We start from the raw sequence: 25,364 nt of genomic DNA on the forward strand, positions 1-25,364 counted from the left end.
TAAGCAAGAAAATCTGATTAGCAGAGAACTCCACGGGAGCAAAAGTTGCTCAACCCTGACATTTGCAGTACCACCAATCCTAAGGGAATTTGTGCAGGAACAGACAAATTTATTGCTGGATGGCAAGGATCATCCTCTTACTGAAGAATTATCACAGGCCATGCTAAGATCAACCACCAGTTCCAGCTGCCTGAACCCTGGAGGACCTGCCAAACTGATATGTAGCCTGCCCAGATGAATAACAGTGCAAAGAGGGACACATTGTATGAGACTTGGTGCAAGAATACTGGTATAAACTTCAAGAGAAACACTTGGGTATCTTCTTTTATTTATGGTAACATGTTTCTTCCCTGATATAGTCTTTGAAAGAAGGACTGCAAGATGGGATGAACATGACTGGAGATAGGAAGACTTTGACTATTTAGGAAAGGATGCCAGTGCAATGGTAACAAGAAACCCTCCCCTTCCTCCCCCCCCCCCGGAAGGGCTTCCCTTGACTCTTTCTCCCAATAGACATAAAACAGCAAATGGGTTACTCGAACCTGGAGGTGGACCAGCAGAGTCACATGACAAGTATACCAAGATATTACAATGCTTCTAGATGGGTAGGTGCTTTGGCTTCACCTCTGTACATCCTGCTTATATTGCTAATTAATAGGCCCCAATTGGTAGAGGAATACTGCCAAATAGTAACCCCCAAACAGGTGCAGTGGTCCTGCTCATTTAGTTTTCATGCAGCTCCAGAGCCCAGAAGCTGAGTACTGATGCTACTGAGAACCGCTACACCACTGCTGTGAGGCTGAATTTAGGGGAGGGGAGAGGGAGGGAAGAGGTGAACACCAGGGACACTCAGCTCCTGGGTGGCACCTGGAAGAGGAAAGACAGTGGTGACCCACCTTGGCAGCCCTACGCATGCATGCCCAGAGGATTCTGGCATGAAGGAAATTTCCACAACACCTTTCGTCTCATTGTCAACCCAAGCTAACTTAGGGTATGGACAAAAGTAACAAATGTAATGTTTTAAATGCCTCTGAAATGCTTCAAAGGGCTAGCCAGACACTTGTACAAAGTCCTCTAAAATATTCCAAAAACAGCTGAATGCTCCAAAATGACACTTCTTGAAGTGAAGTATTGTTTTGAAGTGTTTCACTTCTCACTGTGAGTGCACGGGGCCAGAGGACCCATATATTTTCCAGAATCCCAGACTGCATCCCAATCCATGGGGGAAGGAATGATAGTGGGAGGCACTGACTGCAGGCTTATTAGAGGGGTTTAGAATAGGAACTGTATCATTATCACCAATCCCTTGATTCAAGAATGATCTCTACCATGACTCATTGATGGATTCTGAGGCAACTTAAAACACCAATCCCTGAGCCACAGGCCCTTCTGTAGAAGTTACAGGTCTTTCCACAAGGAAGAGGCCACAGGCCAGGATTTCTCTCCTTTTCTTTCCTCCACTCTCTCTTCTCTACTTTGAGGGTAAGACGCTTTACCTTGAAACAGGCTGTTGCTTAGTTGACATTGTAGTGCAGTTGAGGTCAGTCGGCCAACAGTTCCTCCCATTTCTTGTTGTCAGCATCTGTTTTCTTGAGATGCCTTCAATGTGCCCCTGTAGCATTTTATCTTGCCATCATAAGATCTCAGGTGTTACTAAGCTGAGAGTAGAGCACTAATTTTGCGAGTTGAGCATCCATACACAATATCCAGTCCAGCAAAGTTGATGCTTGAGGATCACCAACTCAACACTGGTAACATTGAGTTCAGCAAGGATGCTGGCATTTGTGCAGTGATCTTCCCATTTGATGTGGAGGATTTTCTGGAGGCATCATTGGTACTACCACTTCAGACTCGTGAGATGATGACTGCATATCATCCACAGGAACTGCTATTTAGTATGCCTGTGTGAAGCAGAAAGTATTCACTTTGGATTCAGATTTGGCAATTCAGAGGGACAGTGATATGATTCAGTGATTTGAATCACTATCCCAGTTCAATTCAGCTGAATCTGAATCAGAAAATATTTGGTGCCAAATCTTATTTGGCCATAGGCAGGCAATGCCCATGGGAGCAGCTGGGGGAGCAGCTGGACAAGCCTTGGCTTGAGCCGGCAGCCCCTCATCCAGCTGCTCCCCCACCAGGGTGAGGCAGGCAGTGCTGGCAGCCTTAGAAGAAGCCATGGAAGCTAGGGGGAATGAATGGGGAGCTGGGGGATTGAACCAAGAGTTGCGGAATTGGACCAGAAGCTGGAAGAAAGCTCCAAATCATTCCTCCAAGCTCCTGGCTTGATCCCCCAACTCGTGGTTCGATCCCCCAGCTCCCCGATCATTCCTCCCAGCCTACACAGCTTCTCCCAAAGCTACCAGCACTGTCTGACTTGCCCTGGCAGAAGGGCAGCTGGAGAAGCAGCTGAACAAGCCACGGCTCAAGCCAGCAACTCCGGGAGAAGCCGCAGGGACTAGGGAGAAACGATTGGGGAGCTGGAGGATTGAACCAGGAGGTGGGGAATCAAACTGGGAGCTGGGGGGAAGCCTCTCTTCGTTCCCTCAGCTCCCCCAATCATTTCCCCCACCCCCACGGCTTCTCCTGGGACTGCCAGCACCGACTATCTCACCCCAGCAGGGGGGGCTGGGGCAGCCAGGGAAGCAGCCGGATGAGCTGCAGCTTCTCCTGGGACTGCCAGCTCAAGCCAGGGCACGTCCAGCTGCTCTCCTAGCTGCTCCCATGGGCACTACATAGTGCCTGCCTGTACAGCCTACAGCCAAATCTCTGAATCTCTCCTAATTGATTCAGAAGCTTGTGATTTGATTCAGAGAGATGAATGGGTCTCCCAACTCTATTCGGAGATTTAGCCGCTGAATCAGGCCAAATCTCCTCCGAATCGAATCAGCTACCGAAGTTTTGCACAGCCCTACTATATAGCCTGGCAGTCAAGCAACTTGTTACTCTTCCTCCTTCAAAACATGTTAGTATATGTATTTATTAGACTTATACGCTACCCCACCAAAGGATGGGCAGGGTGGCTTACAATAAACACCAGATAAATTATAAATACAGATAAAATATTAAAATAAAATAATATGTAATAGAACAAAATCACAAGATAAAGCCCCTGAGTAGTTTCAGTTTACTTCATTTTAGTATCATATACCACAAAGGAACATGGGTCAAATGTGAGGGATAAGAATTAGCTTTGAACACTAAATATAAAACTACCAAATCATGCTTAATAGTATACATACAATATCATTGTAAACTCACCAAAACTACAACACATTACATTGTTGTATATTAAAATGTCTGACTTATTTTTTAGAAGCAAATGGGAGTACTAAGGCATTTGTAAAGGACACAACAAATGAGCACCATCTACATGCATCTGCTAGGTGTACTGGTCAGGTGTTACGTACTAAAAAGCATGACCAATAGTTAGGTAACACACAACTGTATTTATTCTATACCACATACAGACTACCACTAATGCCAGTGTTTCAGCTTTCTCCAAGACTAGCTCATGGATAAAGAACAGCTCAAGTTTAACCCCAGCAACAGAAAGATGCTATTTTTAAAGGAGGGTATTCTGAAAAATTTGGAGCCATGGTGCTGACAGTTACCATTGATTAGATCAGTTTGTAGTTATGGGATAGGAGTTCTCCTAGATTCTTCACCAAGTTCTCATTTAGCAAGGTGCACAGATAATGCTTCCTGCTATCTTTGGTCAGCTACTAGACTCCATCCCATCCTGGTCCATTTGGCCCAGCCTTGGTCAGCTACAGCTATATTACATCCTCCCTGGACTTCAGCAATGAAATAGACGTAGGCACAGAACTTTCAGCACTTAGAATCCTCCAAAAACTCCTGTGTGTTTCCTCAATAAAGCAGATTACCTGCAGTACATCAAACATCTCTGTTGTCTACTCTGGTTTTCCAATCAGTACGAAATCATGTCCAAGACGTGTGCCCTCATCTTCCAGATACTCAATGACTTGGATTCAGGATGTCAAAAAAGTTGTCCAAATAAAGTCCTAATCACCAGCTTCATCACCGCGGCACAACTAACCTCTCTACAGCAAGTCTAAAACCCATCTCTGCATAAAGCAGGACATTTTAAAGGACCTTAGAGTGAACATCACAAGAACTGAGAGGCATCACAAGCCTTGCCATCTCTTGCTCTTAGTATAAAACACCCACGGAGACTTTTTACCATCTTGTACCATCTACACTTTTCCCAGAGCCTGACGAAGGCTTTGATCCTGAAACCTGGCAGAAAAGGACAATTTTCTTGCCATTTTCCAGTTGGTCTAATAAAAAGGTATCATTTTGGAACCAAGAGTTCTAGTTTTTTGTATCAGACCAACACAGCTACCAAGTACACCCTGACACATTTCTTGGAACTTGTTTTCCCTGACTTGAAGAAATATATAATTTCAGCAATGCAGTTGATATGATAAAGAAAGGTAGTGGCAGTATAACATCCCTACTTTCTGCCATACAGTCAAATTTTTAAAACTTTTCATAATTGCATCCACATTAATTCAGAAACATTTGAGATATGGAATTGGGAACACTATCTCTTTGTTCCATCAGTTTTAAGCTCTATTTCTAATAAACACAGTGCTCAAGCTGACTTAGTTTGACTTCCAAAACAAGTAAAGATTCTATAATTTTAGGTGATCCTCAATATACTATCTTATTCAGCCATTTTAAAACACTAGGCTATAGGTCAACACCTGCTGCTCAGAAAGAACACCTATCGCACAGAATACTTCTGCATTATCCAAATAAAATGTAAAAAATCCATATAAGAATTATATATTAAACATACATACAAACATTTACATTCATATACACAAAGTTAATAGTTTCAAATTATTAGAAAGCTGCTGTACAACAGACTTACAAACTTCGCTACTTTGGTGTGTTTAATCATTGACACTTGAGGCTTCAAAAAAAGAAATGGAAAACCCAAAATGAAATATTACCATGTTGTTGAACAATGCTCTATAAATGATAGAGAAAGGAAGTCTTTTTTTTCTAATGTCTGCAGATGATCAGTAAGTTCTGAAGCATCAAGTTTATACTTTTTTCTGAATAAAACTCTAGAAGGGTAACAAGTTTGGTTACAAGTCTCTGAATTTCTTTGCTCCGGAAGTCAGGATGGAAATCTCATGATAAGCTCTTTCATGAGAGTATTCCTCTTCTCTAGTTCTTGTCTATGTCTTTCATTTGATATTTCATCCAGAATAAGAAGGGTCAAAATCAAATGAAAACAGAAAATAAAGCCAAGAATCAAGGGGAAAAAGTCTCTGTATTGACATGAAAAACATGGGGTTCAGATTTGAAGATTTAAGCTGGTCCCTATTTTTTACAGGAACTGATCAATTTATCCCACATCAGATGTATTAGTAAAACTATAATCAATCTGGTGATTTTCATGGTAATAAATGAAAATTATTGTTACTACACCATTTTAACCGACCACTTCAGGGACTGACAGAAAGTAATGATTGCTTTTTCATAAGGGTGGCTGATAATTTTATTTTAACGGAAGAAAGTGTCTCCATAAAATATTAAATCTTACTAATATAATATCAACATTTATTTTAAAATACTTAAGAACACTGGCATTTTTATAAGTATTTGAGTACCTAATAAAGACAGATATTTAATGTATTAAGGCCATCTACAGCCAACACACTGGTCTGCCTGCCACCTACCACAGACAAAAATAAAATACAAGGGGATGGTCCAATTCTGTTCCCTAGTATATGGCTCAAACTCTCCCTGTGCAAATAAGAAAAGAATTAACTTGTCACAGTTACAATATTAATGTTAAGCAGCTGTTTGGTGTTCTTGTATAAACATATATTGACATACAAGCACGGTCACTACTTCCTCATTATTGTTTTAACTAGAAAAGAAAGAAAGAACTGAGAGCTTTTTAAATGGCGACAAATTGCCTGAATCGAAGCCCAGGGAGCTTTCCCACTGAGTTCTGGGTTGGGCCCATAAGCACTTCATATTACGACGTTGTTATGTCATTATTAAAGGAGAGATTCTCTCTTACTCTCCTGTGTTTGTACAGCACCAATTAGAATCAGGATTAGGACCCTCTGGTGCAGGACCCTTCCACTACAGTGGAAGTAATAAATAATACTTGTGTAATAGCTGCATGACCATTTTTGTAAGAACTGCTAGCACAGAAACCCTTTTTAAAAGGACCACCTTCCTGAGATGGAATTTCTGCAGCTGACGTGAGATGTGTAACAGGCTAGGTAACAAACAAGAGGAATTGGAGATTCTTACTGATGAGGATGCATTTGATATCACTGACTTTACTGAAGCCTGATGGGATGATTCGCATGACTAGAATGTTGAAATCACTGGTTAGGACTTATTCAGGAAGGACAGAGTGGGAAAAAGAGGCATGTGAGGGGGTGGCAGTCTACATTAAAGATGCTCATACCTATTTTAGAAGTACTTACTAGCATTTTGAATGCATAGGGATCTATGTTGCAAGCTGACGAAGTTTAGGAGGGGATAGAAGATGAGGATCTTACACAACACCAAATCAGACTAAAAAAGAGGTTGAGTTATTTCTTAAGTACCAGTCTGAACAGTGTGCAAATTACACATGTTCCGAGGGACTTCCATTTTGGGAAACATATATTGGAGGTTACATGCAATCAGAATTAATAGCAAAACTTCATTAGAGTTGCCAAAAATTACTACTGATCATTTTCTAACAGAGAAGCATAGTCACAATAAATTGTATCCATAATGTACTTGCATTTCAATAGGACTGATCTCTCAAAGTTTAGAAAAAATACAAGCTGACTGGCAGGAAAAAAATAGAATAATGAATTTTGGGAGTTCTTTAAGGAGAATTTATTAGATGATAAAAAGGCATGATTTTACAACCAAGCAATAGGACAAACTTGGCTAAAATCCCACCCTGACCAGTAGCAAAATGAAGATAGAAAATAGATTTCAAAAGCAATATATAACAAATGGAAGAAAGAGAAGTAAATAGCATCAACAAAAGGCAGAAGTTATGAAGTGTATAAAATTGATAATGGAAACAGCACCAGCAGGTAAAGAATCTGGGCTGATAGAGCGAAGGACAATAAAGGAAGGAGCTGTTAAAAATTTTAGGAACAAAATTAATCCTAGGAATTAAGATGTTTAATTACAAAATGGAAATGGTAAATTTGAGAAGGTGGAGGAATCTGATGATGACAACAAAACAGAGTTGTTTAATAATTATTTCTCTTCTGTATTTGTTAAGAATGATGTTCTTGCACAACATCAGGTTCATCAGTAGGTTCCAGACCACCTGTCCACCACTGACCCATTGACTTTATTTAATCTTAGAATATTTATCCTGAAAATAAATTCAGGATATTTAATCCTGAAAATTTTGATTTAATTTAATCATTATTAAATTAATGGATTAATTATTTAATCCTGAAAATCCATTGGGATTAATTATTTAATCCTGAAAAATTTGAAAGATGAATGACTGTTAATGTTGTGCCAGTACTCAAAAAGGGCTACTCTGGTGACTCAGGTAAGCACATATTATTAACCTGCTCATTTAATCTGGTAATAATATGAGCAAAAATACTGAAAGACCAATAAAAGTTTGTCAGCTGACAAAGGATTAAAAAATAAAGTTTTTTATAAAATAAAGTAGTAAAAGAATTAATACTAGTCAACATGACTTTATGGAAAAATAGACCTTTTCAAGAACATATGATTTCATATGTTCTTGAAAAGGAAGAAAGGGGCCAAGAGGCTTCCTTGGCTGACCAGAGAAATCCAGAGCAGCGTAAGGGCAAAAGGGGGGGATATAAGCAGTGGAAACAGGGAGAAATTACTAAAGAGGAGTATGCCTCCTCAGCTCGCAATTGTAGGGAGGCAGTTAGAAAGGCCAAAGCTACCATGGAGCTGAGGATGGCACCCCAAGTTAAGGATAACAAAAAATTGTTTTTCAGATATATAGGGAGTAAAAGGAAGGCCCAGGGCAGTATGGGACCACTACTGAACTGGCAAAAGCAACTGGTGACAGACGGGGGACAAGGCTGAACTCCCCAATGAGTTCTTTGCCTCAGTGTTCCTAAATGACGGGCAAAACAAGTCTCACAATGGGTTCATAGAGAGACAACTGCTGGGCACCAGACTATCAAGCGTTGACCCTGAGATGGTGCAGAGTCACTTGGAAGGACTGGATAGGTTTAAGTCGGCAGGCCCGGATAAGCTCCATCCGAGGGTACTGAAGGCACTGACCGATATCATTGCACAGCCACTGGCAAGAATATTTGAGCACGCATGGTGCACGGGACAGGTCCTGGAAGACTGGAAAAGAACCAGTGTGGTTCCTATTTTCAAGAAGGGGAGGAAGGAGGATCCAGGCAACTACAGGCCAGTCAGTCTCACCTCTATCCTTGGTAAAGTCTTTGAAAAGATTGTTAAGGCTCACATATGTGAGAGCTCAGCAAGAAAAATTATGCTGAGGGGAAGCCAGCACAGGTTCATAGCAGGTAGATCATGCCTGACAAATCTAGTCTCTTTTTATGACCAGGTTACAAAGCACCCAGACGCAGGAGTAGGGGTAGCTATCGTTTACTTAGACTTCAGGAAGGCCTTCGATATAGTATCCCACCCCATATTGGTGAACAAATTAAGAGGCTGTGACTTGGATGATTACATAGTCCGGTGGGTGGCAAATTGGCTAGAGGGTTGCACCCAGAATGTGGTGGTGGGCAGGTCCGCATCGATCTGGAAGGACATGGGCAGTGGGGTCCCACAGGGATCGGTCCTTGGACCGATACTCTTCAATGTCTTCATCAGTGACTTGGACGAAGGATCCAAGTATACTCTGTCCAAGTTTGTGGATGATACAAAACTGTGGGGAGAAGTGGACATACTGGAGGGCAGGAAACAACTACAGGCAGACCTGGACAGGTTGGACAAATGGGCAGAAAACAATAGAATGTGATTTAACAAGGAGAAATGCAAAGTGCTGCACTTAGGGAGGAAAAATATCCAACACACCTACTGCCTAGGAAAGGACCTGCTTGGCAGCATGGAAGCAGAAAGGGACATAGGAACTGTAGCGGACTCCAAAATGAACACGAGTCGTCAGTGTGACAAAGTCATCAACAAAGCTAATGCCACTTTACCGTGCATCAGGAGATGCATGACAAACAGAACCAAGGAGGTGATGCTTCCCTCTATCGGGTGCTGGTCAGACTGCAGTTGGAATACTGTATCCAGTTTTGGGTGCTACACTTTAAGAGGGATGTGGATAACCTGGAGAGGGTCCAGAGAAGGGCCACTCATATGGGTAAGGGCTTGCAGGCCAAGCCCATGAGGAGAGACTAGGGCACCTGGACCTCTTCAGCCTACGCAGGAGAAGGTTGAGAGGCAACCTTGTGGCTACCTATAAATTCATCATGGGGGCGCAGAAGGGAATTGGTGAGGCTCTACTTACCAAGACACCCCTGGGGGTTACAAGAAATAATGGCCATAAGCTAGCAGAGAGCAGATTTAGACTGGACATTAGGAAGAACTTCTTCACAGAGTGGCCAAAAGCTGGAATGGGCTTCCAAGGGAGGTGGTGCTCTCCCCTACCCTGGGGATCTTCAAGAGGAGGTTGGATGGGCATCTGGCTGGGGCATCTGAACCCAGCACTCTTTCCTGCCTATGCAGGGGGTCGGACTCGATGATCTATTGAGGTCCCTTCTGACTCTAACATCTATGAATCTCCCGAGGTCCCTTCCAGCCCTGATGTCTATGAAATCTATTAAATTATTTGATGAGATTACCAGTTTGGTTGATAAAGCTAATTGCATAAATGTTGTAGACTTAGGGCCGCAGTAGCCAAACCACAGCTTGCGAGTTGCATGCAGCTCACTGGCACAGTATTTGCAGCTCTCTGGAAATTCGCCAAAGCCCCACCCACTTCTCCCCAAAGCAGATGTGGGGGAGAGCTGAGCCCAGCACCCCTTGCAGCTCTGGCTTTCCCTGCGGGGAGCATACCCTAAGTCCACCCTCCTCCTCCTTTCTTTCCATTCAGGGCTGCCGGCTGCTGGGGTGGCAAGCCAAGCTGATTGGGCTATTTAGCTCCCTGACTGGCCCTGACTGAGCAACCTCCCACCCCCTACTGAACCACCAATGTTCTCTCCCCGCAGGCCTGCCAGCCCCCTTTGATCCCACCCTGAGCAACTTATACTAGCATCCCCGTGTTGCTTCCAGGAGTCATGACTGGCTGCACATGCTGCTCACACCCACTCCTCGTCTAGGTGTAGAAGCCTTACTTTAAAAACTGCTTAGATCTAGACTGGGTACAGCAAACCTTAGATTTTTTTGCATCCTCAGACTTTTGTAAAGCATTTGACTTATTACAACATGACATTCTGATTAAAGCATTAGTGATATATAGTATGAATAAGGCATGTATTACATGGATCAAGAATAAATCAATTTCAACAAGTGGATACACTGCTGAAGTTGCTTTAGTGGAGTCCCGCAGGAACTAGTATTAGGCCTGACTAGTCAACATTTTCATCAATAATCTGTAAATATGAAATCACTCCGGATGAAATGTACTGGTGATACAAAAAATTGGAAGACTGGTGAAAATGATGAGAAGGGGACAGTTAAATAGAATGATCTTGATAGACTACAACCATTTATTTTTCTGTACTTCAATTACTTCATTAAGTTAACAACTGAAACTTGTCTGGAAAAACAGAAATAAGAGAAAGCATGTACCTAGAACCACTGCAATTCATTTGTTTTGAAATGTTCTAAGAGTTACATGAGAGAAAGCAGTTTATAAAATCCTGAGTCTACAGGTAATATACTTGCATCTTGTACCTCTTGTAGCATCTTTCTGCCAACAATTAGCAGGTCAGCAAAGGTGGCAGTTAACCACTGTATATACTTAGGAGTCCCGGAGCACAATCCTTGCTTGAGACAAACATCCAGTCCCAAACTTCCACTATTATATTGGTAAATGGTATCCAGCAAATGTCTGAGATTAACAGAATGTCGTAAGATGTAAACAAGGAAAAAGGTACAATGGATTTGGCTTAGAAATATAAGCAACTCTTGCAGTCTGCTTGCATGATGCATTCACAAAAAGAGCAATTAGAAATAAAATTAAAAATGCAGAGAAACAAAATATTCTAAAGGCAGAGGCAGAATCTAATTATGGTCTTTAAAGCTCTAAATATGTGCTATTTAGTTCAGTTTTGGATTTACGCTACACTATTACTTTTAAAAACCTTCTCTACCCATGCCAAGGGAAATCTAGGATGAAGGGGGAAAAAACATCTCATGCCCCAAACAATAGGAAAATGAATAATAGTGCATGACATACAAAGTATGTTATAGTCACATTGTTGTACCTTCTATTCACAAAATACAATAGCAGCTATAACATTAAAAATATATTCACTTATTACCTAAAGATTCAGAACAGTAATAAAACTGATAATATTCATATTTTCTAGATCAAAAAGCAAACTAGTACAACCTGATGCTTCTGAAATTTCCACCTTTCTAAACTGCTTAAAGTTATGCAAACACATATACAACACAATGATGTATGCTCATAAAAAGTGTATGAAATCTCCAATACATTCTATATATAATTTCTGTACGTAAAGCTTCAGATAAGCCCATTTTAAAGAGTCCACCTGTATCTAGCATGCATCTAGTTTAGGTAATCTGTTGAAATTACAAATATAATAACTAAATCTCTTTTTTTTCCGTACAGTACCAATTTCCTTCATAAATAGAAAGCTCTCAGCTAATTAGAAATCTAAACAAGCCATGATTTCCAATAAAGTGGTAGCCACATCTGTTATGTGTTCGTGTTACTTTGCCTTGAAAGAGTTAACTTTCTAGCTTCGATCCTCTGCAGTGCTGCATAAACACTGCACATTATTCTTACTGAGCATGCTTCATCTTTCCTGTCTCCACAGTCTTGGGCTGTCAATCACCTGTCAGTCCCCACCACATCAGTACAGTGTGCATCACCAGGCTGTCAGCACAGCAGCTGATGAGACTTTGCTAAGGGCTGTCAATCAAACTTGTTTCTCTTATCTTTTCTAGAAATATTGTGTCTCTAAGAAACAAAGAGCCTGGGCAACAATGGATCAGAGTCTAGTATTTACTCTTTTGCAAGGCTGCAACGCACTTAACAGGAAACAAGTATGTTTTATCCACAACTAGGAAAAATCTGTTTTATTAGGATAAATAGTGAATTTTCTTTTCTTGAATAATCCCTATTGAGTTCTTGACCCAATAAAGCAAAACATTATAAAACTATCTCAGATTTGCTTTTGCTTACCTGGTGAAACTAATTTGACAGGTTTGCTTTTTAACTTACTTTGTTCAGTAGATGTTGATATGCATTGTGTTATCCTTTTGGTTTGAAAAAGGCACTCTCTCCTGACTGGTAATGTGGATCCCCTTCCTAAGGTACAAGAATGTAGGGTCTGTCTTTTTGCATCTGGCTCTAGACTGAAAGCTAGTTTAGAGAATGTACATAGGTGTCTTACACACCTTTGTTACGTAATAGTGACATTTTATTTTGTATAGGGAAAACAACTTGCAACGCACAACACAGAGTTTAAGAACAGGAAGAGGTCACAAATGACAGAAGATGGAGAGACATTAAGGGGTACAAGCAAGAAAGAAAAGATATCTTTTCAGCCAAGGGTGAAAAAGATGGTACAAGAAACAGGAGCTTCTGAGGACAAGCATTTTACATTTACAGGGAAGACTGAAGACCCAAGGGACCCCGGGGGAATAATCTGAGAAGAGATATGATAAGAAGCGTTGGGAAGGCTGGGAAGATAGGCCTAAAAGGGGCAGGAAACAAGAAACAGAGGGCTTTGTGACCTGCACTTAAGGAGAGAAGGGCTCAGAGCAGAATAATTGAGAATGACCTATACTGCAATTGCACTACTGAACCTTGGGCTTGTGCGTAAACCTCCCATGGAACTAGGTTGTAGCTGTGTCCTGGGGACCTTGGACTATTTTTCCATTCCAAAACAGGGCAAAGAACTGGATTTCATTTTATGGGAATTTGTTCACCCTGATGAGGATGACTTTAGTTTCATGAGAGGGCTAAACTACCCCCCAAATGAGGGAAACCAAGTCCCAAAAGAAAAAAAAATAAGGTTGCAGCTACATCCAGTCTCAGATACGTAATTGATAGGCTTACAGACTGAAACAAGTCTAAGGAAAGTTCCTGGAGCAGAGGCATATGGTTGCCATCCTCCATCATCTTCAGTACTACAAATGAATGATTAAGGAATGATATGCATCCATTATGTCTAGGGCTGCATCTTTGTGCCCTGTACCCAATGAGGTACAGGGTTCAAAACTAAGATGGCACTATGTTTCCCTCTTCCTTTCCCTCTTCCTTCTATGACAGCATTCATAGATTTTGTCCTCTAAGGATTAATGTTTAAAATTTGCTGTTGGAAGTATATTATTGCAGGAAAGGTTGGGCAGAGAGGTACGTGTGACATTTAGTTCTGAGTGCTGTGAAATGACCAATCATTTGTGTTTCATCTCCTAGAAAATACCATACTTTTGGTCCTGCTATTGTGACTGTTCCATCTCCCACAATGCGAACCTCCTATTATTATCGACAGGTTCATTGTTCCCATGGAATAAAGCTAATGTGTGAGGTTATGGTCAAGGGGAGAGAGAGAATTTTTCCAGTAGCAAGGACCAATTCTTTACAGGGCTCTGACAGGCAAATCAGAGACCTCTGTGTTCAATGAAGAACCACTGCAGAGAGGAATGAATTGTCCAGATGACCTGTATTTCTACTGCGTTCTGAACTAGCTGTAGCCTTTTCAGGATATAAGACCTCATTAGTAGGCAAAAAGGCAAATGCTCTACCCATCTCCTCACCCAAACAATGTCTGAGCAAGCTGTAAGTGAGCATATTGTAAGTGGGACAATTTACATTCCAGCCACTCAAAAATGTTGTTCTGGAACCTGGATCATGCTCAGGTAACAGTCATTGGTACAGGGGTTTGATAGCTTAGATGGCACATGAGATCTTACAGTAACAATGAATGTTAGCAATATAGCTGCTATAAAACATTGGTAAAAACTCCAGGATGGAATTATATTAATATTTGGTAATGCATGTATAGAAGTGAAAATATCTAAACTACTTTGCAAAGTCAGTTTTAATCACAACATTAAGGAGCACAGCAACAAAAGTTACAATAACAGTTTATTCAGAAGTCAACATATAAAAAAAAGTACTGTATACTAGTCAGCTTTAGTGTGCTCACAATAATTTGACCTCTCAATCATGTGCATGAACAGCAATGCTGAGAATTACAGCATTGCCCTGCACTGAACTACCCAACTTTACAGATAGCAGAACCATTACCAAGCATTTGTGACAACAGCAATATTTTACCCTTTGACAAATCCTTTCATATGCTATGCTGTTTTCCAGAAACACAACTTCCTCTGATCTAACTGGACATTAATTGCTTTTTTGCTGATGTATCTCTGCCTTCTGGACTGATAATACAACTAGCAAATCTGATATCTGACAAGTTGACTCAACCTAATCAGGACAGATCAGCTGTTACCAATGTTGCTACAGGCTGTAATTTGAGGACCTTTACAGAGTTATCACTTGCTTTGAAAGGCAAGAAACTGTAATTCTGTCAACACTAATCCCAAAATGTGCGTTCAAAGTGGCTGTTATTTTTCCTTCAGAAAAAGGTAACACTTGTCAAATAAATACCTGAGATAATTGATAAAAGGAATTAGAGGCATGCAAGTGATACACTGACAATCGCTCACTGAGGAAAAATAAGAACCTTGCAAGATTCAGAACATTAAGCACAGAGTACAAGCTGTCACAGAGAAACAGGGGTCACTCGGAATGGATTGAAACAATTTGCAATGCAGTTTTTCAATGTTTACTTATCTTGGTGTTGCTTGGTGCTGGAGCCAAGTGAATAATTCATTCAAAACATTTTATTTTAGCACTTTTCTCTGCTTGCAGAGCACAGGAAAATGAATCATAATATCATCAGATTTAGTCATTACTTGAATATATTTAGGATTGAGTGAGTGCATTCTAAATTTGAGCATCACTGCTTAATTGTGATTGGTCAGAGAGGATTCAGAGGCGATCCTTGCTGGTACAAATCTCCATGAAATAGGTGGAAAAATGGAGATTTACACCAGCCAGGGTAACGCTCCTGATACTTTTTCTGATCTCTCAAATGTAGAAGCACTTCCAGCACAAATTTTTAAATTCACTGTAAATCTCCTTCCCTGTGACCATTTTTGCCTACAAAATTCAATCACTTCAATGTTTGGGGAGAGTGAATATATAGAATAGTGCAGACACAGGCAAAGCAAATATACTTAAACACTCTAAGTAATACCAGAAGAATGTGTTTCATTATTTGCCCAGCTTATCTTGGAACTTGCTTATTTTGGGGTATACCAGCTATAGAAGTAGAAAAGAAATTTTGTAATTTAAATTTCTTTCAGAGAGAAAGTTAACCAATTAATTTGTTCATGGAACTTGCTGGTAGCCGAATACATTGAAGTGATAGTTTTCTTAACAGGCTCTCAGGTCTGTCTTTCTTTTAAAGGTAAAATATATAGAACTGAAGTTTATATTTATAACAATAAACTTCTTTCTTACTGTATCGCTTTGGTCCATCTTCCAAACAAAATGAAAGGGTTAAGGTCGCATCATCTTCAAAAAATTCAGTTGCAAAGGCATCCCACCAAAGGTTGTCACTATCCTGCAAAGCAAAGGATCATTTATTTAACAGGAATCAAAAGTATTTTTTTTCTTTTTTATTGAAGAAATTAGAAAAGATACATTTTTTATTTGTGTAAATGTGTGTAAATGTAGATACACAGATGATCAAATTTGAAATTAATTTATCCAATTAATCAATTCTAATTTATAAAAAAAGGCTAAGAATTATTTATTATATTAAAAGAGAGTACTCCTTTTTCCTAGGCACATTACAAATATGCAAAACAATACAGTCTCTTAAACACATATAAATAATTATATTAACTTTGTTAAATCTTAAAATTTGTGTCACCAAATGATTTGTAATTTAACATAATGCAACCTTTATTTTATCTATCACATATATAATATTCCTGGTGTTGAGTGTGAAAAAGAATAATACTATGCAACGTGATTATTAAAGTGAGTCTTCCAGAAAGATATTTTAAAATAAAAAAGAATAGCTATTCCACTTGGCTGTATTAAATATAACCACGGCAATACTGTAGATTAATTAGATAGCCGGTACTTGTTTGACACTGTTCTATATGATACAAGAAATTAAAACAATATTTTAAAGTGCTTTCTGTATTGAGACATTCAGTGTTGTACATTATTGGAATGCACCAATGATTAAACACAAAATACACAATGGCCACATCTATATGAGATGGTGACTGTGCTGTAGCTCGTTACTACTGCGCAGTAGCGTCATAAGCCATGCTTCATGTCACAACACCACTGTGTAGTAGTAATGAACTACTGTGCAGTCAGCACCAACAAGAATCTCTACAGGGACGCAACTGTGCATTAACGCCAGTTACTGTGCAGTCATTTAGTACTTGTGTATGCCAGTACAAAAGGACTGTGCAGTAACAACTGTGCAGTCAGTGTCTCATGTAGATGCAGCCAGTACATACCAAAGAAAATACTGAGTCCATTAATTACCTGGAAAAATGAACCAAACATTTTCAAACACGGAAGCTTAAAAATGGGCATGCAAGTCTATATTTAGGGACCTAAATAAAGCAGTCTGATTTGCAAATGTGACAAGCAAGGAAATTCAAAATCAGACCAGTTACTGAGATGGAGAAATATGGGCTTAGGTTCCTAGCCTAGCTTGAAAACTTTGGTGCAAGGCCTTCTGTTTGTCCTGCCAACTCATAAATCGAGGTAGTAACAAAGGAAGTTCATCATACACTCTGCTAGTGTACCTGAACTCTGATCTAGAAAGATGTCCTCTAATAAGTCTCAGCTTGCACCTTTGTCTTCATCTCTATTCTTGGTTTTTCTGCTGAAAACTCCCAAAGAGGCCGGCTAATATTCTGATTTTTAAAACATTACCATGTCCTTCCCTAAATACAAGTCAGGTGGTGTCAGTTCAAAAGCCACTGTGTCCATTGGGGCACCTTACATGCTGTGCATCATTGATGATTTTTTAGGCAAAATGACCTGGTGGCACCCATCTCCTATTCAGGTATGGATAGCTGTTGGCACACAGGGAGCTCATCTGCCCTTTGACAGGTCTTGGTTTTAGTCCTGCTAGGTGTCCACACACCCTCTTCACCCAGGGTAGCCCAGGTGGGGCACCAGTTTAGTCACCGACACCCCAACCATGGAAAAGGCTCTACTGATTTAAATGGTATCAGATAGCAGACCAAGAGAGGCCTGGCCTGCCTGGATGCCTAAACACAGCTACATATTTTCATGATGCACATCATCTCCATGTGCCACAAAATCCAGGGGAAAGCAAAACTATCTGTTGTTTAAAAAAGAGCCAATAGGGAACTCATTCCAGAAATGTGAAATGCACAGATGTGATCTAGGAAAATATATAGAGGCATTGAAGCTTAATTGACTTACTGACAGTCATAAAGGGCACGTGTAGATGAAACAAGGGGCATGTGTGTATGACAGTTTAAAGCAGGTTAAATGCTTCTGCACCACTTTAATGGTGTTGGTGTTTGCACATGTTGGCAGCGTAGTGTGCATTAATTCCAGCCACTGCAGCACATTCAGCGGTGTAATGTCCCTTAAATGACTGTGGGGCACAGCAAACTAAAACACCTCTGAGGAGCTTGAGTTTGCTGCCCTATAGCCGTGGAGTGAAGCATCAGGCTCCGTGCACCTCAGGGGCTCTGCAGGCAACCCATGCAGACAGCCTGGTAGCAGCCCAGGAAGGCAGACTCCACCAAAGGGAAAAAAAGCAACAACAAAAAAAAAGCAGCAAGCCTGATCTTTATTTTTTCCCCCCTTGGAGCTGGCCTGCCATCCTGAGCTGCGCAGGGGCCTGGTCCTTCCCTCCATGGCTGCGGTATCCCCTGGGACTGCCAGAGCTGGGTGCCGGAGTGTGGATGCCGCCTAGGGGGGGCCACTGCTGCTGTGGAGGGAACACCAGCCTCTCCCCACACAGCCTAGGGACCACTCTGCCCATCAGCAGCTCACCCTCCCCTCCCCACTGCCAGAGAGGCAAGTAAGAAACGAGTGTACATGACACAGGGGTTTACTTCACCCTAAATTGTAGCAGTGTTTTTAGAAACCCACCTCTTCAATTTAGGGCCCCTGTTTTATTTGCACACACCCGAAGAGAGCTAGTGGTGAAGCCAGAACTAAAAATTGAGAATCCCAACACTCAGATCCCTGATGTTATTATGTTCTGGCATTCATTCCAGCAGTCTCGTCAGTGCAGTCAGCTTGGTGAGCTGTAAGTAGATCTCTTATGTACTCAGCAATATATACCAAACAGCCAGTACTTATTACCTTGCTCAGAAAAAACCCCAGGAATAAAATGCTAGTTAAAAAGGTGCTTATATCATATTTCTTGACGCATGCAAACAGTGCCTTTTTTAAATGGATTTCCCTCCTGATTTTCCAGAGGATCCTGCTATATTATTTTTGCCAGCATTTAAAGAAGATGCGAAAAGAATACTTCATATTGTCACCTCAGTTATTGTCTTGGTAGCATGGGAGATTTTGGAACTGGCCCAGAAATTGGATTATTCAACAACATCATTAGTTATTCCTGCTGACAGCAGTGTCACCAGCAGGAGGCAATGCAATCTATAACAGAAATGGCTTTGGAGTTCCTGGTAAATAATTCACCACCATTCTCAACAAGGAGAACAAAAGATTTTGAGGTTTTTTGTTTTATATTGTTTTGTTTTAAAAAGGACCCCATTTTTCAGAAGTCAGTGGTTAGTGAGAGGTTCCTGCTCCTTGTGTAATTTCTGTGAGAGTATGCACATATACAAACTGTTGCATTATTTGTTGTTGACATGACAAGCAGTGTTTTCAAGACCAGAATAGATAGATAGATGCTCAGTACAACAAAGCACACAGTCTTCCAGCAGTCTATACCCTGAGTTTTATTTGTAAGAGTCTGGTAGGTTGATATCATAAGCCCGTACAATAGCTTAGTGTCTACTCAATAATTATAAGTTATCTCTAACTCACTGTCATTTCCTAAGAGATGCTGCATCATGACTGTTCCACTGAAACCTTTTTGCCATGTTTCTTACCACTTTGCAGGGGACAGAGGGAGGCTTAAGCAATATTACACATCACATTTCCAGTTCTGCAGTAAAAAGTCTATTATTAATTTGGCATTCCAGCACTCCTACAGCTACTAATGCAAAAATCAAATAATGAAGACAGGTAAAAAGAAAGTCTCATACAGTTGTGATGCAAATTCACACAGGAAACAAAGAGAAGAGGATAAGAAAAAGTGCAGTATTTCAACTTAAACCGCATATATTTTTCATCCTTCATTTTTCCTTTCCTGGACTCTGAAGGCTAAGAAAATGCACAAATTAAATCATCATGGATACTTTCAAATAAATACATAAATAAAAATATCCACATTCTATCAAAGTTTGAACATGGTTTAAGGTCTTTATCTTGTAATTTTTGCATACTTTAAATCAGAAAGAGGGGTAAAAAATCCCAGTGGAACATGAATTCTGGATATACTTTTCTGATTAAACCTATGGACCAACTGCCTCACAGATTAGCTCACGTGCTTTTACAGCTAAATGGTGAACAAAACCAAACCAAGTGTCTCTAGCCAAACTGCAGAATATGGATATAATTATTACCAAAAAAATGATAAAATTCCCCTTCTCCCCACAAAAAAGAAAGATGTTGAAGTCAAGACTGCCCCCAGGCATCTTTAACTTATGCACTGACAGGTTACGTGGGATTTTGCCAGAGTAATTATTTTTCTATTCAACAATAATGAGAAATTACCATGGCAACCTCCCTTTCACATGGTGCAGTCATGCACTCAAACATTGAAATAATGGACTTAATGTAACAAAAAATTAATACTTTGAAAATTATTTTTTTATTAAAATAAACTTAAAGAATACATCAAAAGGACAATAAGGTAGGGGAAACCTAAGAGCTGGGTCAGTGTAGAAGATTATATTCCACTGTATCCAGTTATCCAGAAGCAGAGTATTTCTCTGTCACAAATGTCACTGTTCCTTTTAATCACCTCCACCATTATTATTATTTGTATTTTAAAGCATAGTTCAACCCTGAATAGTGACTTTGTGAAAATGCAATCCTGGGGCTTCCTGATTATTTTCTTTTTCTAACTTCTAAGCAATATGCAACTCAGTTTTCAAGCAAAAAAAAAAAAAGATTTCCCCCTGTAACTGACAGTGCTGAAAATTTTCTCTGAGATCTGAAACAAGCTGGGTCTTTTCCTTGTTACATGCTTGCATCAGTAACATAGTGTAGGCCAAATGTTACTTTCCTCCTTGCCTGCGACTGAGACTATGGGACAGGTGTAATTTTTTGACCCTGCAATAGGAACTTCAGTGAATTATTCTGTGAAGTTTTCTCAAATCCTTTTATTTTTAGTAATGACTCAGAATGTAAGCAAAAAGCTCATATATACAATTTGCAAATGACATACAGCTGGGAGGGGTTGCGATCGCTCTAGAGGACAGGCTTCAAATTTAAAATTATCTTACTAAATTGAAAAAAAGATTCAAAATAAAAGACACATGTAGAGTGCTACAATGAGGAATGAGAATGAGCATCAACTGAAGTACAAAGTATGGGTGAAGGAAAATAGTGCTATAAATGTTGCTATCCACCCTTGGACAAAAAGAAGAGCATTCGCCAAAAACAGCTTTCCACTGAGGACATCAAAAGCAAAACTGGACTCTTAATGAACACTGAATGAACTGCACCAGAGCAGATTTAAATCAGTTCTCAGAAACGCCCCCCCAACAACTTTGTAAAAACAAAGGCTAATGCAACCAGCTTCCCGAGGAAACTCAAATATTCTTTGGAAGGTTTCAATAGGAGGCTGAAGGGGCATCTGCCTGGGATGATTTAGGAGTTCTGAACTCTGCATCTGGGGTGGACTACATGACCCTCAGGTTACATGACCTTCAGGCTCACTTCCAACCATTTGGGTGTTTATACATGCGCTCCAGGCTTGAAAGGGGTGGGGGGAGGGTAGCACTTTAACTAGAGCTGCTTTGAGAGCCACTTTAAAGCACCCACAGCATCATGTGTATACAGCATCCTGTGCTTCCAAATGGCAGTTTGCTGAATACACATGGCGCTGCGGGTGCTTTAGAGTGGCTTTAGTTCAAGCGTCCCACCACCATTTTGAAGCATGGGGGTACTGAATAGATGTGACATGGAGGCTGCTGGAATACATTAATTAACACGCTCCAGCAGAATGAAATTTGAGACTGCTCTGATTAATTAGCACACACTGGAGCAGACATCTGGCATGTGTATAGGTGAGCTATGATTCTAGTTACGCTCCTGCTACAGAAGCAAGTACTGTTAACTCCCTTGCATCTTTGTTTTCTATGCACTTATAACAGGGTATAAACACTATATTGAAGAGACAATCATTAGAATTAGGAAACAGGTCTATGAAAACACACAGGATGCACATCTGTTTGAAATGGGACCATTTCCATATAATCACTCTTCAGTGAAAAACTGAATTTTACATGCCAGTCTATGTTGCTTGGCACTGTGCAAGACAAAAATAGATAGAGGTAGTGCCCTAGGGAGCTTACAGTTTTCTTCTGGTACTTGCAGGTATTCCCTATTACCACTTACTCTTTTCAATACTATGTACATCCTCATTCCTTTTAACAACATACATCCTTGTCATATTTAAAGCTAACTCTGCACAAGAAAACTACTGCCTCTCAAAAGATAGAACAAGACACAGAGCACCACATAAACACCTTCAGTTCAAGAGGAGTGTTACCATTAAATGTAAAACCTTAAAACCTTCACAGAAATTATACATTACAAACCGTGTAAGACAAGTTTATATTAAAATTCTGACACAATTATATCCAATAGTCTTATACCCAGACCATCTGCAATCATTTGTGACAAACTGGATTTTATTGTGATGTTCAAAAGCTGTGTTCATGTTATTATAATATTGCATTACTTAGTTTTCCTTCTTAGCCTCTGAACAGATAAGGATGGGTTGAATGCCAGGATTGACTACCTAGAGGAGGAGACAAGATGGACCTTTATCGTCAGCAGTCTTGAGTGGCTTTGTTGACATAGAGTGAGATGGCCAACACCCAGGAGGTGTGGAGAGACAATAAGCCTGACAATGGGAGAGCAGGCTGAAAAACCCCCCAGCCTGTCAGGCTCTGGCTAGAATAATCTGGGGATTGAGAGAAGCAGAGGACCTTTGGAGACTTGGAAAGAGAACAGCCGAGTATTTTGGGGGGTGCTCAGGTCTGTGCAGGCTGGACTGGAGACAGATGGGACCGAAAACCTCTGACTGGGTGACCGTTGCCCCAGTCATTGCCTTTTACTGAAGAGACTGTCTGCTATGATGCTTGGAACTGGGGCTGGGGATCTCTCCAACAAAAGCTTAAGCATTTTTCTCAAGAACAGAATGCAGAACTGGATGCTAGCTCCTTCAGGTCAGGGTCATGGTAAACCAGGGAAGGTGAAAGACTATAAGATCCATAGGCAGTGGAAGGGGGGGTGCTAATGGGGCTTAGCCCCCCCCAAATGGTGGGCAGCTGTAGGGCTGCAAGGCAGCCTGGCTGTGGGTTTCCAGCAGCTGCAACAAGGATAGGGAGGTGCACGCAGACAGCAGTGAGGGAGGGGGTAGGGCTGGGGCAGCCTGGAGCTAGGGGCGGAGCAGGCTCTGCACAGCCGGTGAGGCATGGACCCGAAGGGGAAGTGGCTGGTCTGGGGGAGTGTAGGTCCTGCTGCTATGCACACCCTGGAAGGCACGGGGGCACGTGCTCCAAGGTTTACACAGGGCAGGGCAGGATGCTGCTGTGGGCTGGGGCTATGGCTGCATTTGGGCTCTTCCCTGAGGGTGGCAGTGGGGCTAGAAAGGAGCTATGTCGGGCAGCTGCAGCCACCCCAAAATTCACTGTAGCCCCCCTGACCTATCCCTCCTAATGCCACCACCGCCCACTGGGAATGGCCTGGTGCAGCCCCTGCCCCAGCCTGCAGCAGCAGCTTGCCCTGTCCTGTGCAGATCTGCGGGCATGCACCCCCCCCATGCCCTCCTGGAGCATGTGTAGCAGTTAGAGCCACCCCCTGGATGATCCATGGCTCCAGCCTGTGCCCCATGCTGTCCTGGTTGGGCAGCACCTGCACCAGCCCCTGCTCCACTCCCTCCCCCCACCACAGTCCTTTCCCCTCCCCCCATAGACTCACCTGCTGGCATTCACGTGCACCTTCAGCCCCCTTCCCCCAATTTTTTTTCTTCTGCCACCTATGATATAGGCACAGACAGAAGTGCAGCTCCCTTATCAGAAAGCTTTGCAGGAAGAATTCTTAGTTACAATGATCCCTTGGACCAAACATAAGTTGGTTCCAGAGGGGAGGGGAATCTAGCTGCTGGCAGCAAGCCTGGAGACAGTTTTCCCTAGCAATGGCTTCTTCTCTCTCCCAGCCTGCCCCTGTTTCAGAATGGGAGGAGGGATCTCATTCTAGGGGTTCCCCAGCCAGTGCTGGAGGGTGGGGTGAGTGAATTGGAACTCAGCCCCCACCAGGGGCTCTGTAATACACCTGCCCCACCCATCAGCGGGAACTGAAAAAATCCCAGACCAAACTCCTTCCACACCCTGTCCCCCTCCCATTCTGAAAATAGCTTGAGATTGGGAGGCAGTGCAAACAGAAGTTACAGGAAACACTCTATATTAAAACATCTTCATCTGAGTCCTCATGCAATGAGGCATCAGATTTTCACCTGATCAGTCATTTTTAAGCAGTCTCCAGCCATGCACTTATGTTTGGTCATGGCTATACATCACTTTCTGTGGCCAGACTGGGCAAAAACTGTCACTTCTGTGTATGCCCTATAAAGCTACATTCTCAGAATGGGAAGGAGTTTCAACTCCCACTTGCTCGAGCAGCCAAGTCTGGGCTGTCTTTAGGAGACTCTCTCACAGACCAGTCCAGGACACAGTTGTACTGAGCAATCACCCCTTTAACTAGGCTCGTCGGGGGAGGGGGAAGATGAGGGCGGAGGAGACGATGAGATACCAGGCCCAGCAACAGCCAGCGAGCCCAGACCAATGGTCAAAAGGGAGAAACAGGTAAGCGATGGGGGACGGGGCATTGCTGAGACTAGGGGGTCAGTGGGCACAACCGCTGAAGGCCTCAAATGCCTCTACACGAATGCTCGAAGTATGGGGAAGAAGCAGGAGGAACTCGCCCTCCTCCTAGCTGTCACCAGCCCTGACATAGTAGGGATCACAGAAACGTGGTGGGACTCATCGCATGACTGGGCGGTGAGTGTCAAGGGCTATAGGCTATACAGGAAGGACAGGATAGGAAGGAAAGGTGGAGGAGTAGCACTCTACATCAAGGAGGAATATACTTCCTCGTTAATTAGCATGCGGGTAGAGGGGGGGCACTCTGAGGTGCTCTGGGTTAGAGTAAAAGGCAGTCCAGGGGAGAGAGACTTAACGGTGGGAGTCTACTATAGACCTCCCAACCAGGGAGAAGAGCTCGACCTGGAATTCTTAGGTCAGCTTACAGAGGCAGTGAGGGCTAAGGATGTGGTCATCATGGGGGACCTGAACTTCCCAGACATCTGCTGGGAGGAGCAGTCAGCCAAGTCTGATCGCTCACGTCGGTTCTTAGCCAGACTGCAGGACCTCCATCTAACCCAGGAGGTGCACAGTCCAACCAGGGGAGACGCCTTGTTGGACCTAGTGCTGGCCACGGGTGATGACCTGGTGAGGGGGCTGCGGGTGATGGGCCACCTGGGAGACAGTGATCATCGCTTGCTGGAATTCACCATCCAGCGTAAGGTGGCAAAGGGCTGCAGCAAGGCAACAGCCCTAGACTTTAGGAGGGCTGACTTCAACAAGCTAAGGAGGATAGTTGGGGAAGCGCTGAGGACCCAGAGGGGAAGGGAATCAGATGTCGAAGGTGAGTGGTTGCTCCTTAAGGAGACGATCCTCCATGCCCAAAGGGAGGTAATCCCAACAAGGGTCAAAGGGAGCAGGAGGGCACATAAACCCCCATGGCTCACTAAGAGCATCCGGGAATGTCTCCTTGC

General features: G+C 42.1%; 1 protein-coding gene across 22 annotated transcripts in view; it reads right to left on the reverse strand.

The window, feature by feature from the left end:
- LDB2 (LIM domain binding 2) overlaps window positions 1-25,364 on the reverse strand; it is a 345,799-nt gene that overhangs the window by 187,138 nt on the left and 133,297 nt on the right. For 11 of the 22 annotated variants that reach the window (XM_090035645.1, XM_090035640.1, XM_090035639.1 and 8 more), the window contains 2 exons: window positions 15,722-15,824; window positions 12,404-12,490 (listed from right to left, as the gene is read on the reverse strand). In XM_090035645.1, coding sequence (XP_089891771.1) covers window positions 12,404-12,490; window positions 15,722-15,824 — 190 coding nt within the window. The remainder of the gene's footprint in view (window positions 1-12,403; window positions 12,491-15,721; window positions 15,825-25,364) is intronic. The other 11 variants (XM_090035644.1, XM_090035647.1, XM_090035656.1 and 8 more) reach the window with 1 other exon arrangement.

Source organism: Crocodylus siamensis, chromosome 2, assembly GCF_052110815.1.
Source record: "Crocodylus siamensis isolate JL-2025a chromosome 2, ASM5211081v1, whole genome shotgun sequence".
NCBI lineage: Eukaryota > Metazoa > Chordata > Crocodylia > Crocodylidae > Crocodylus > Crocodylus siamensis.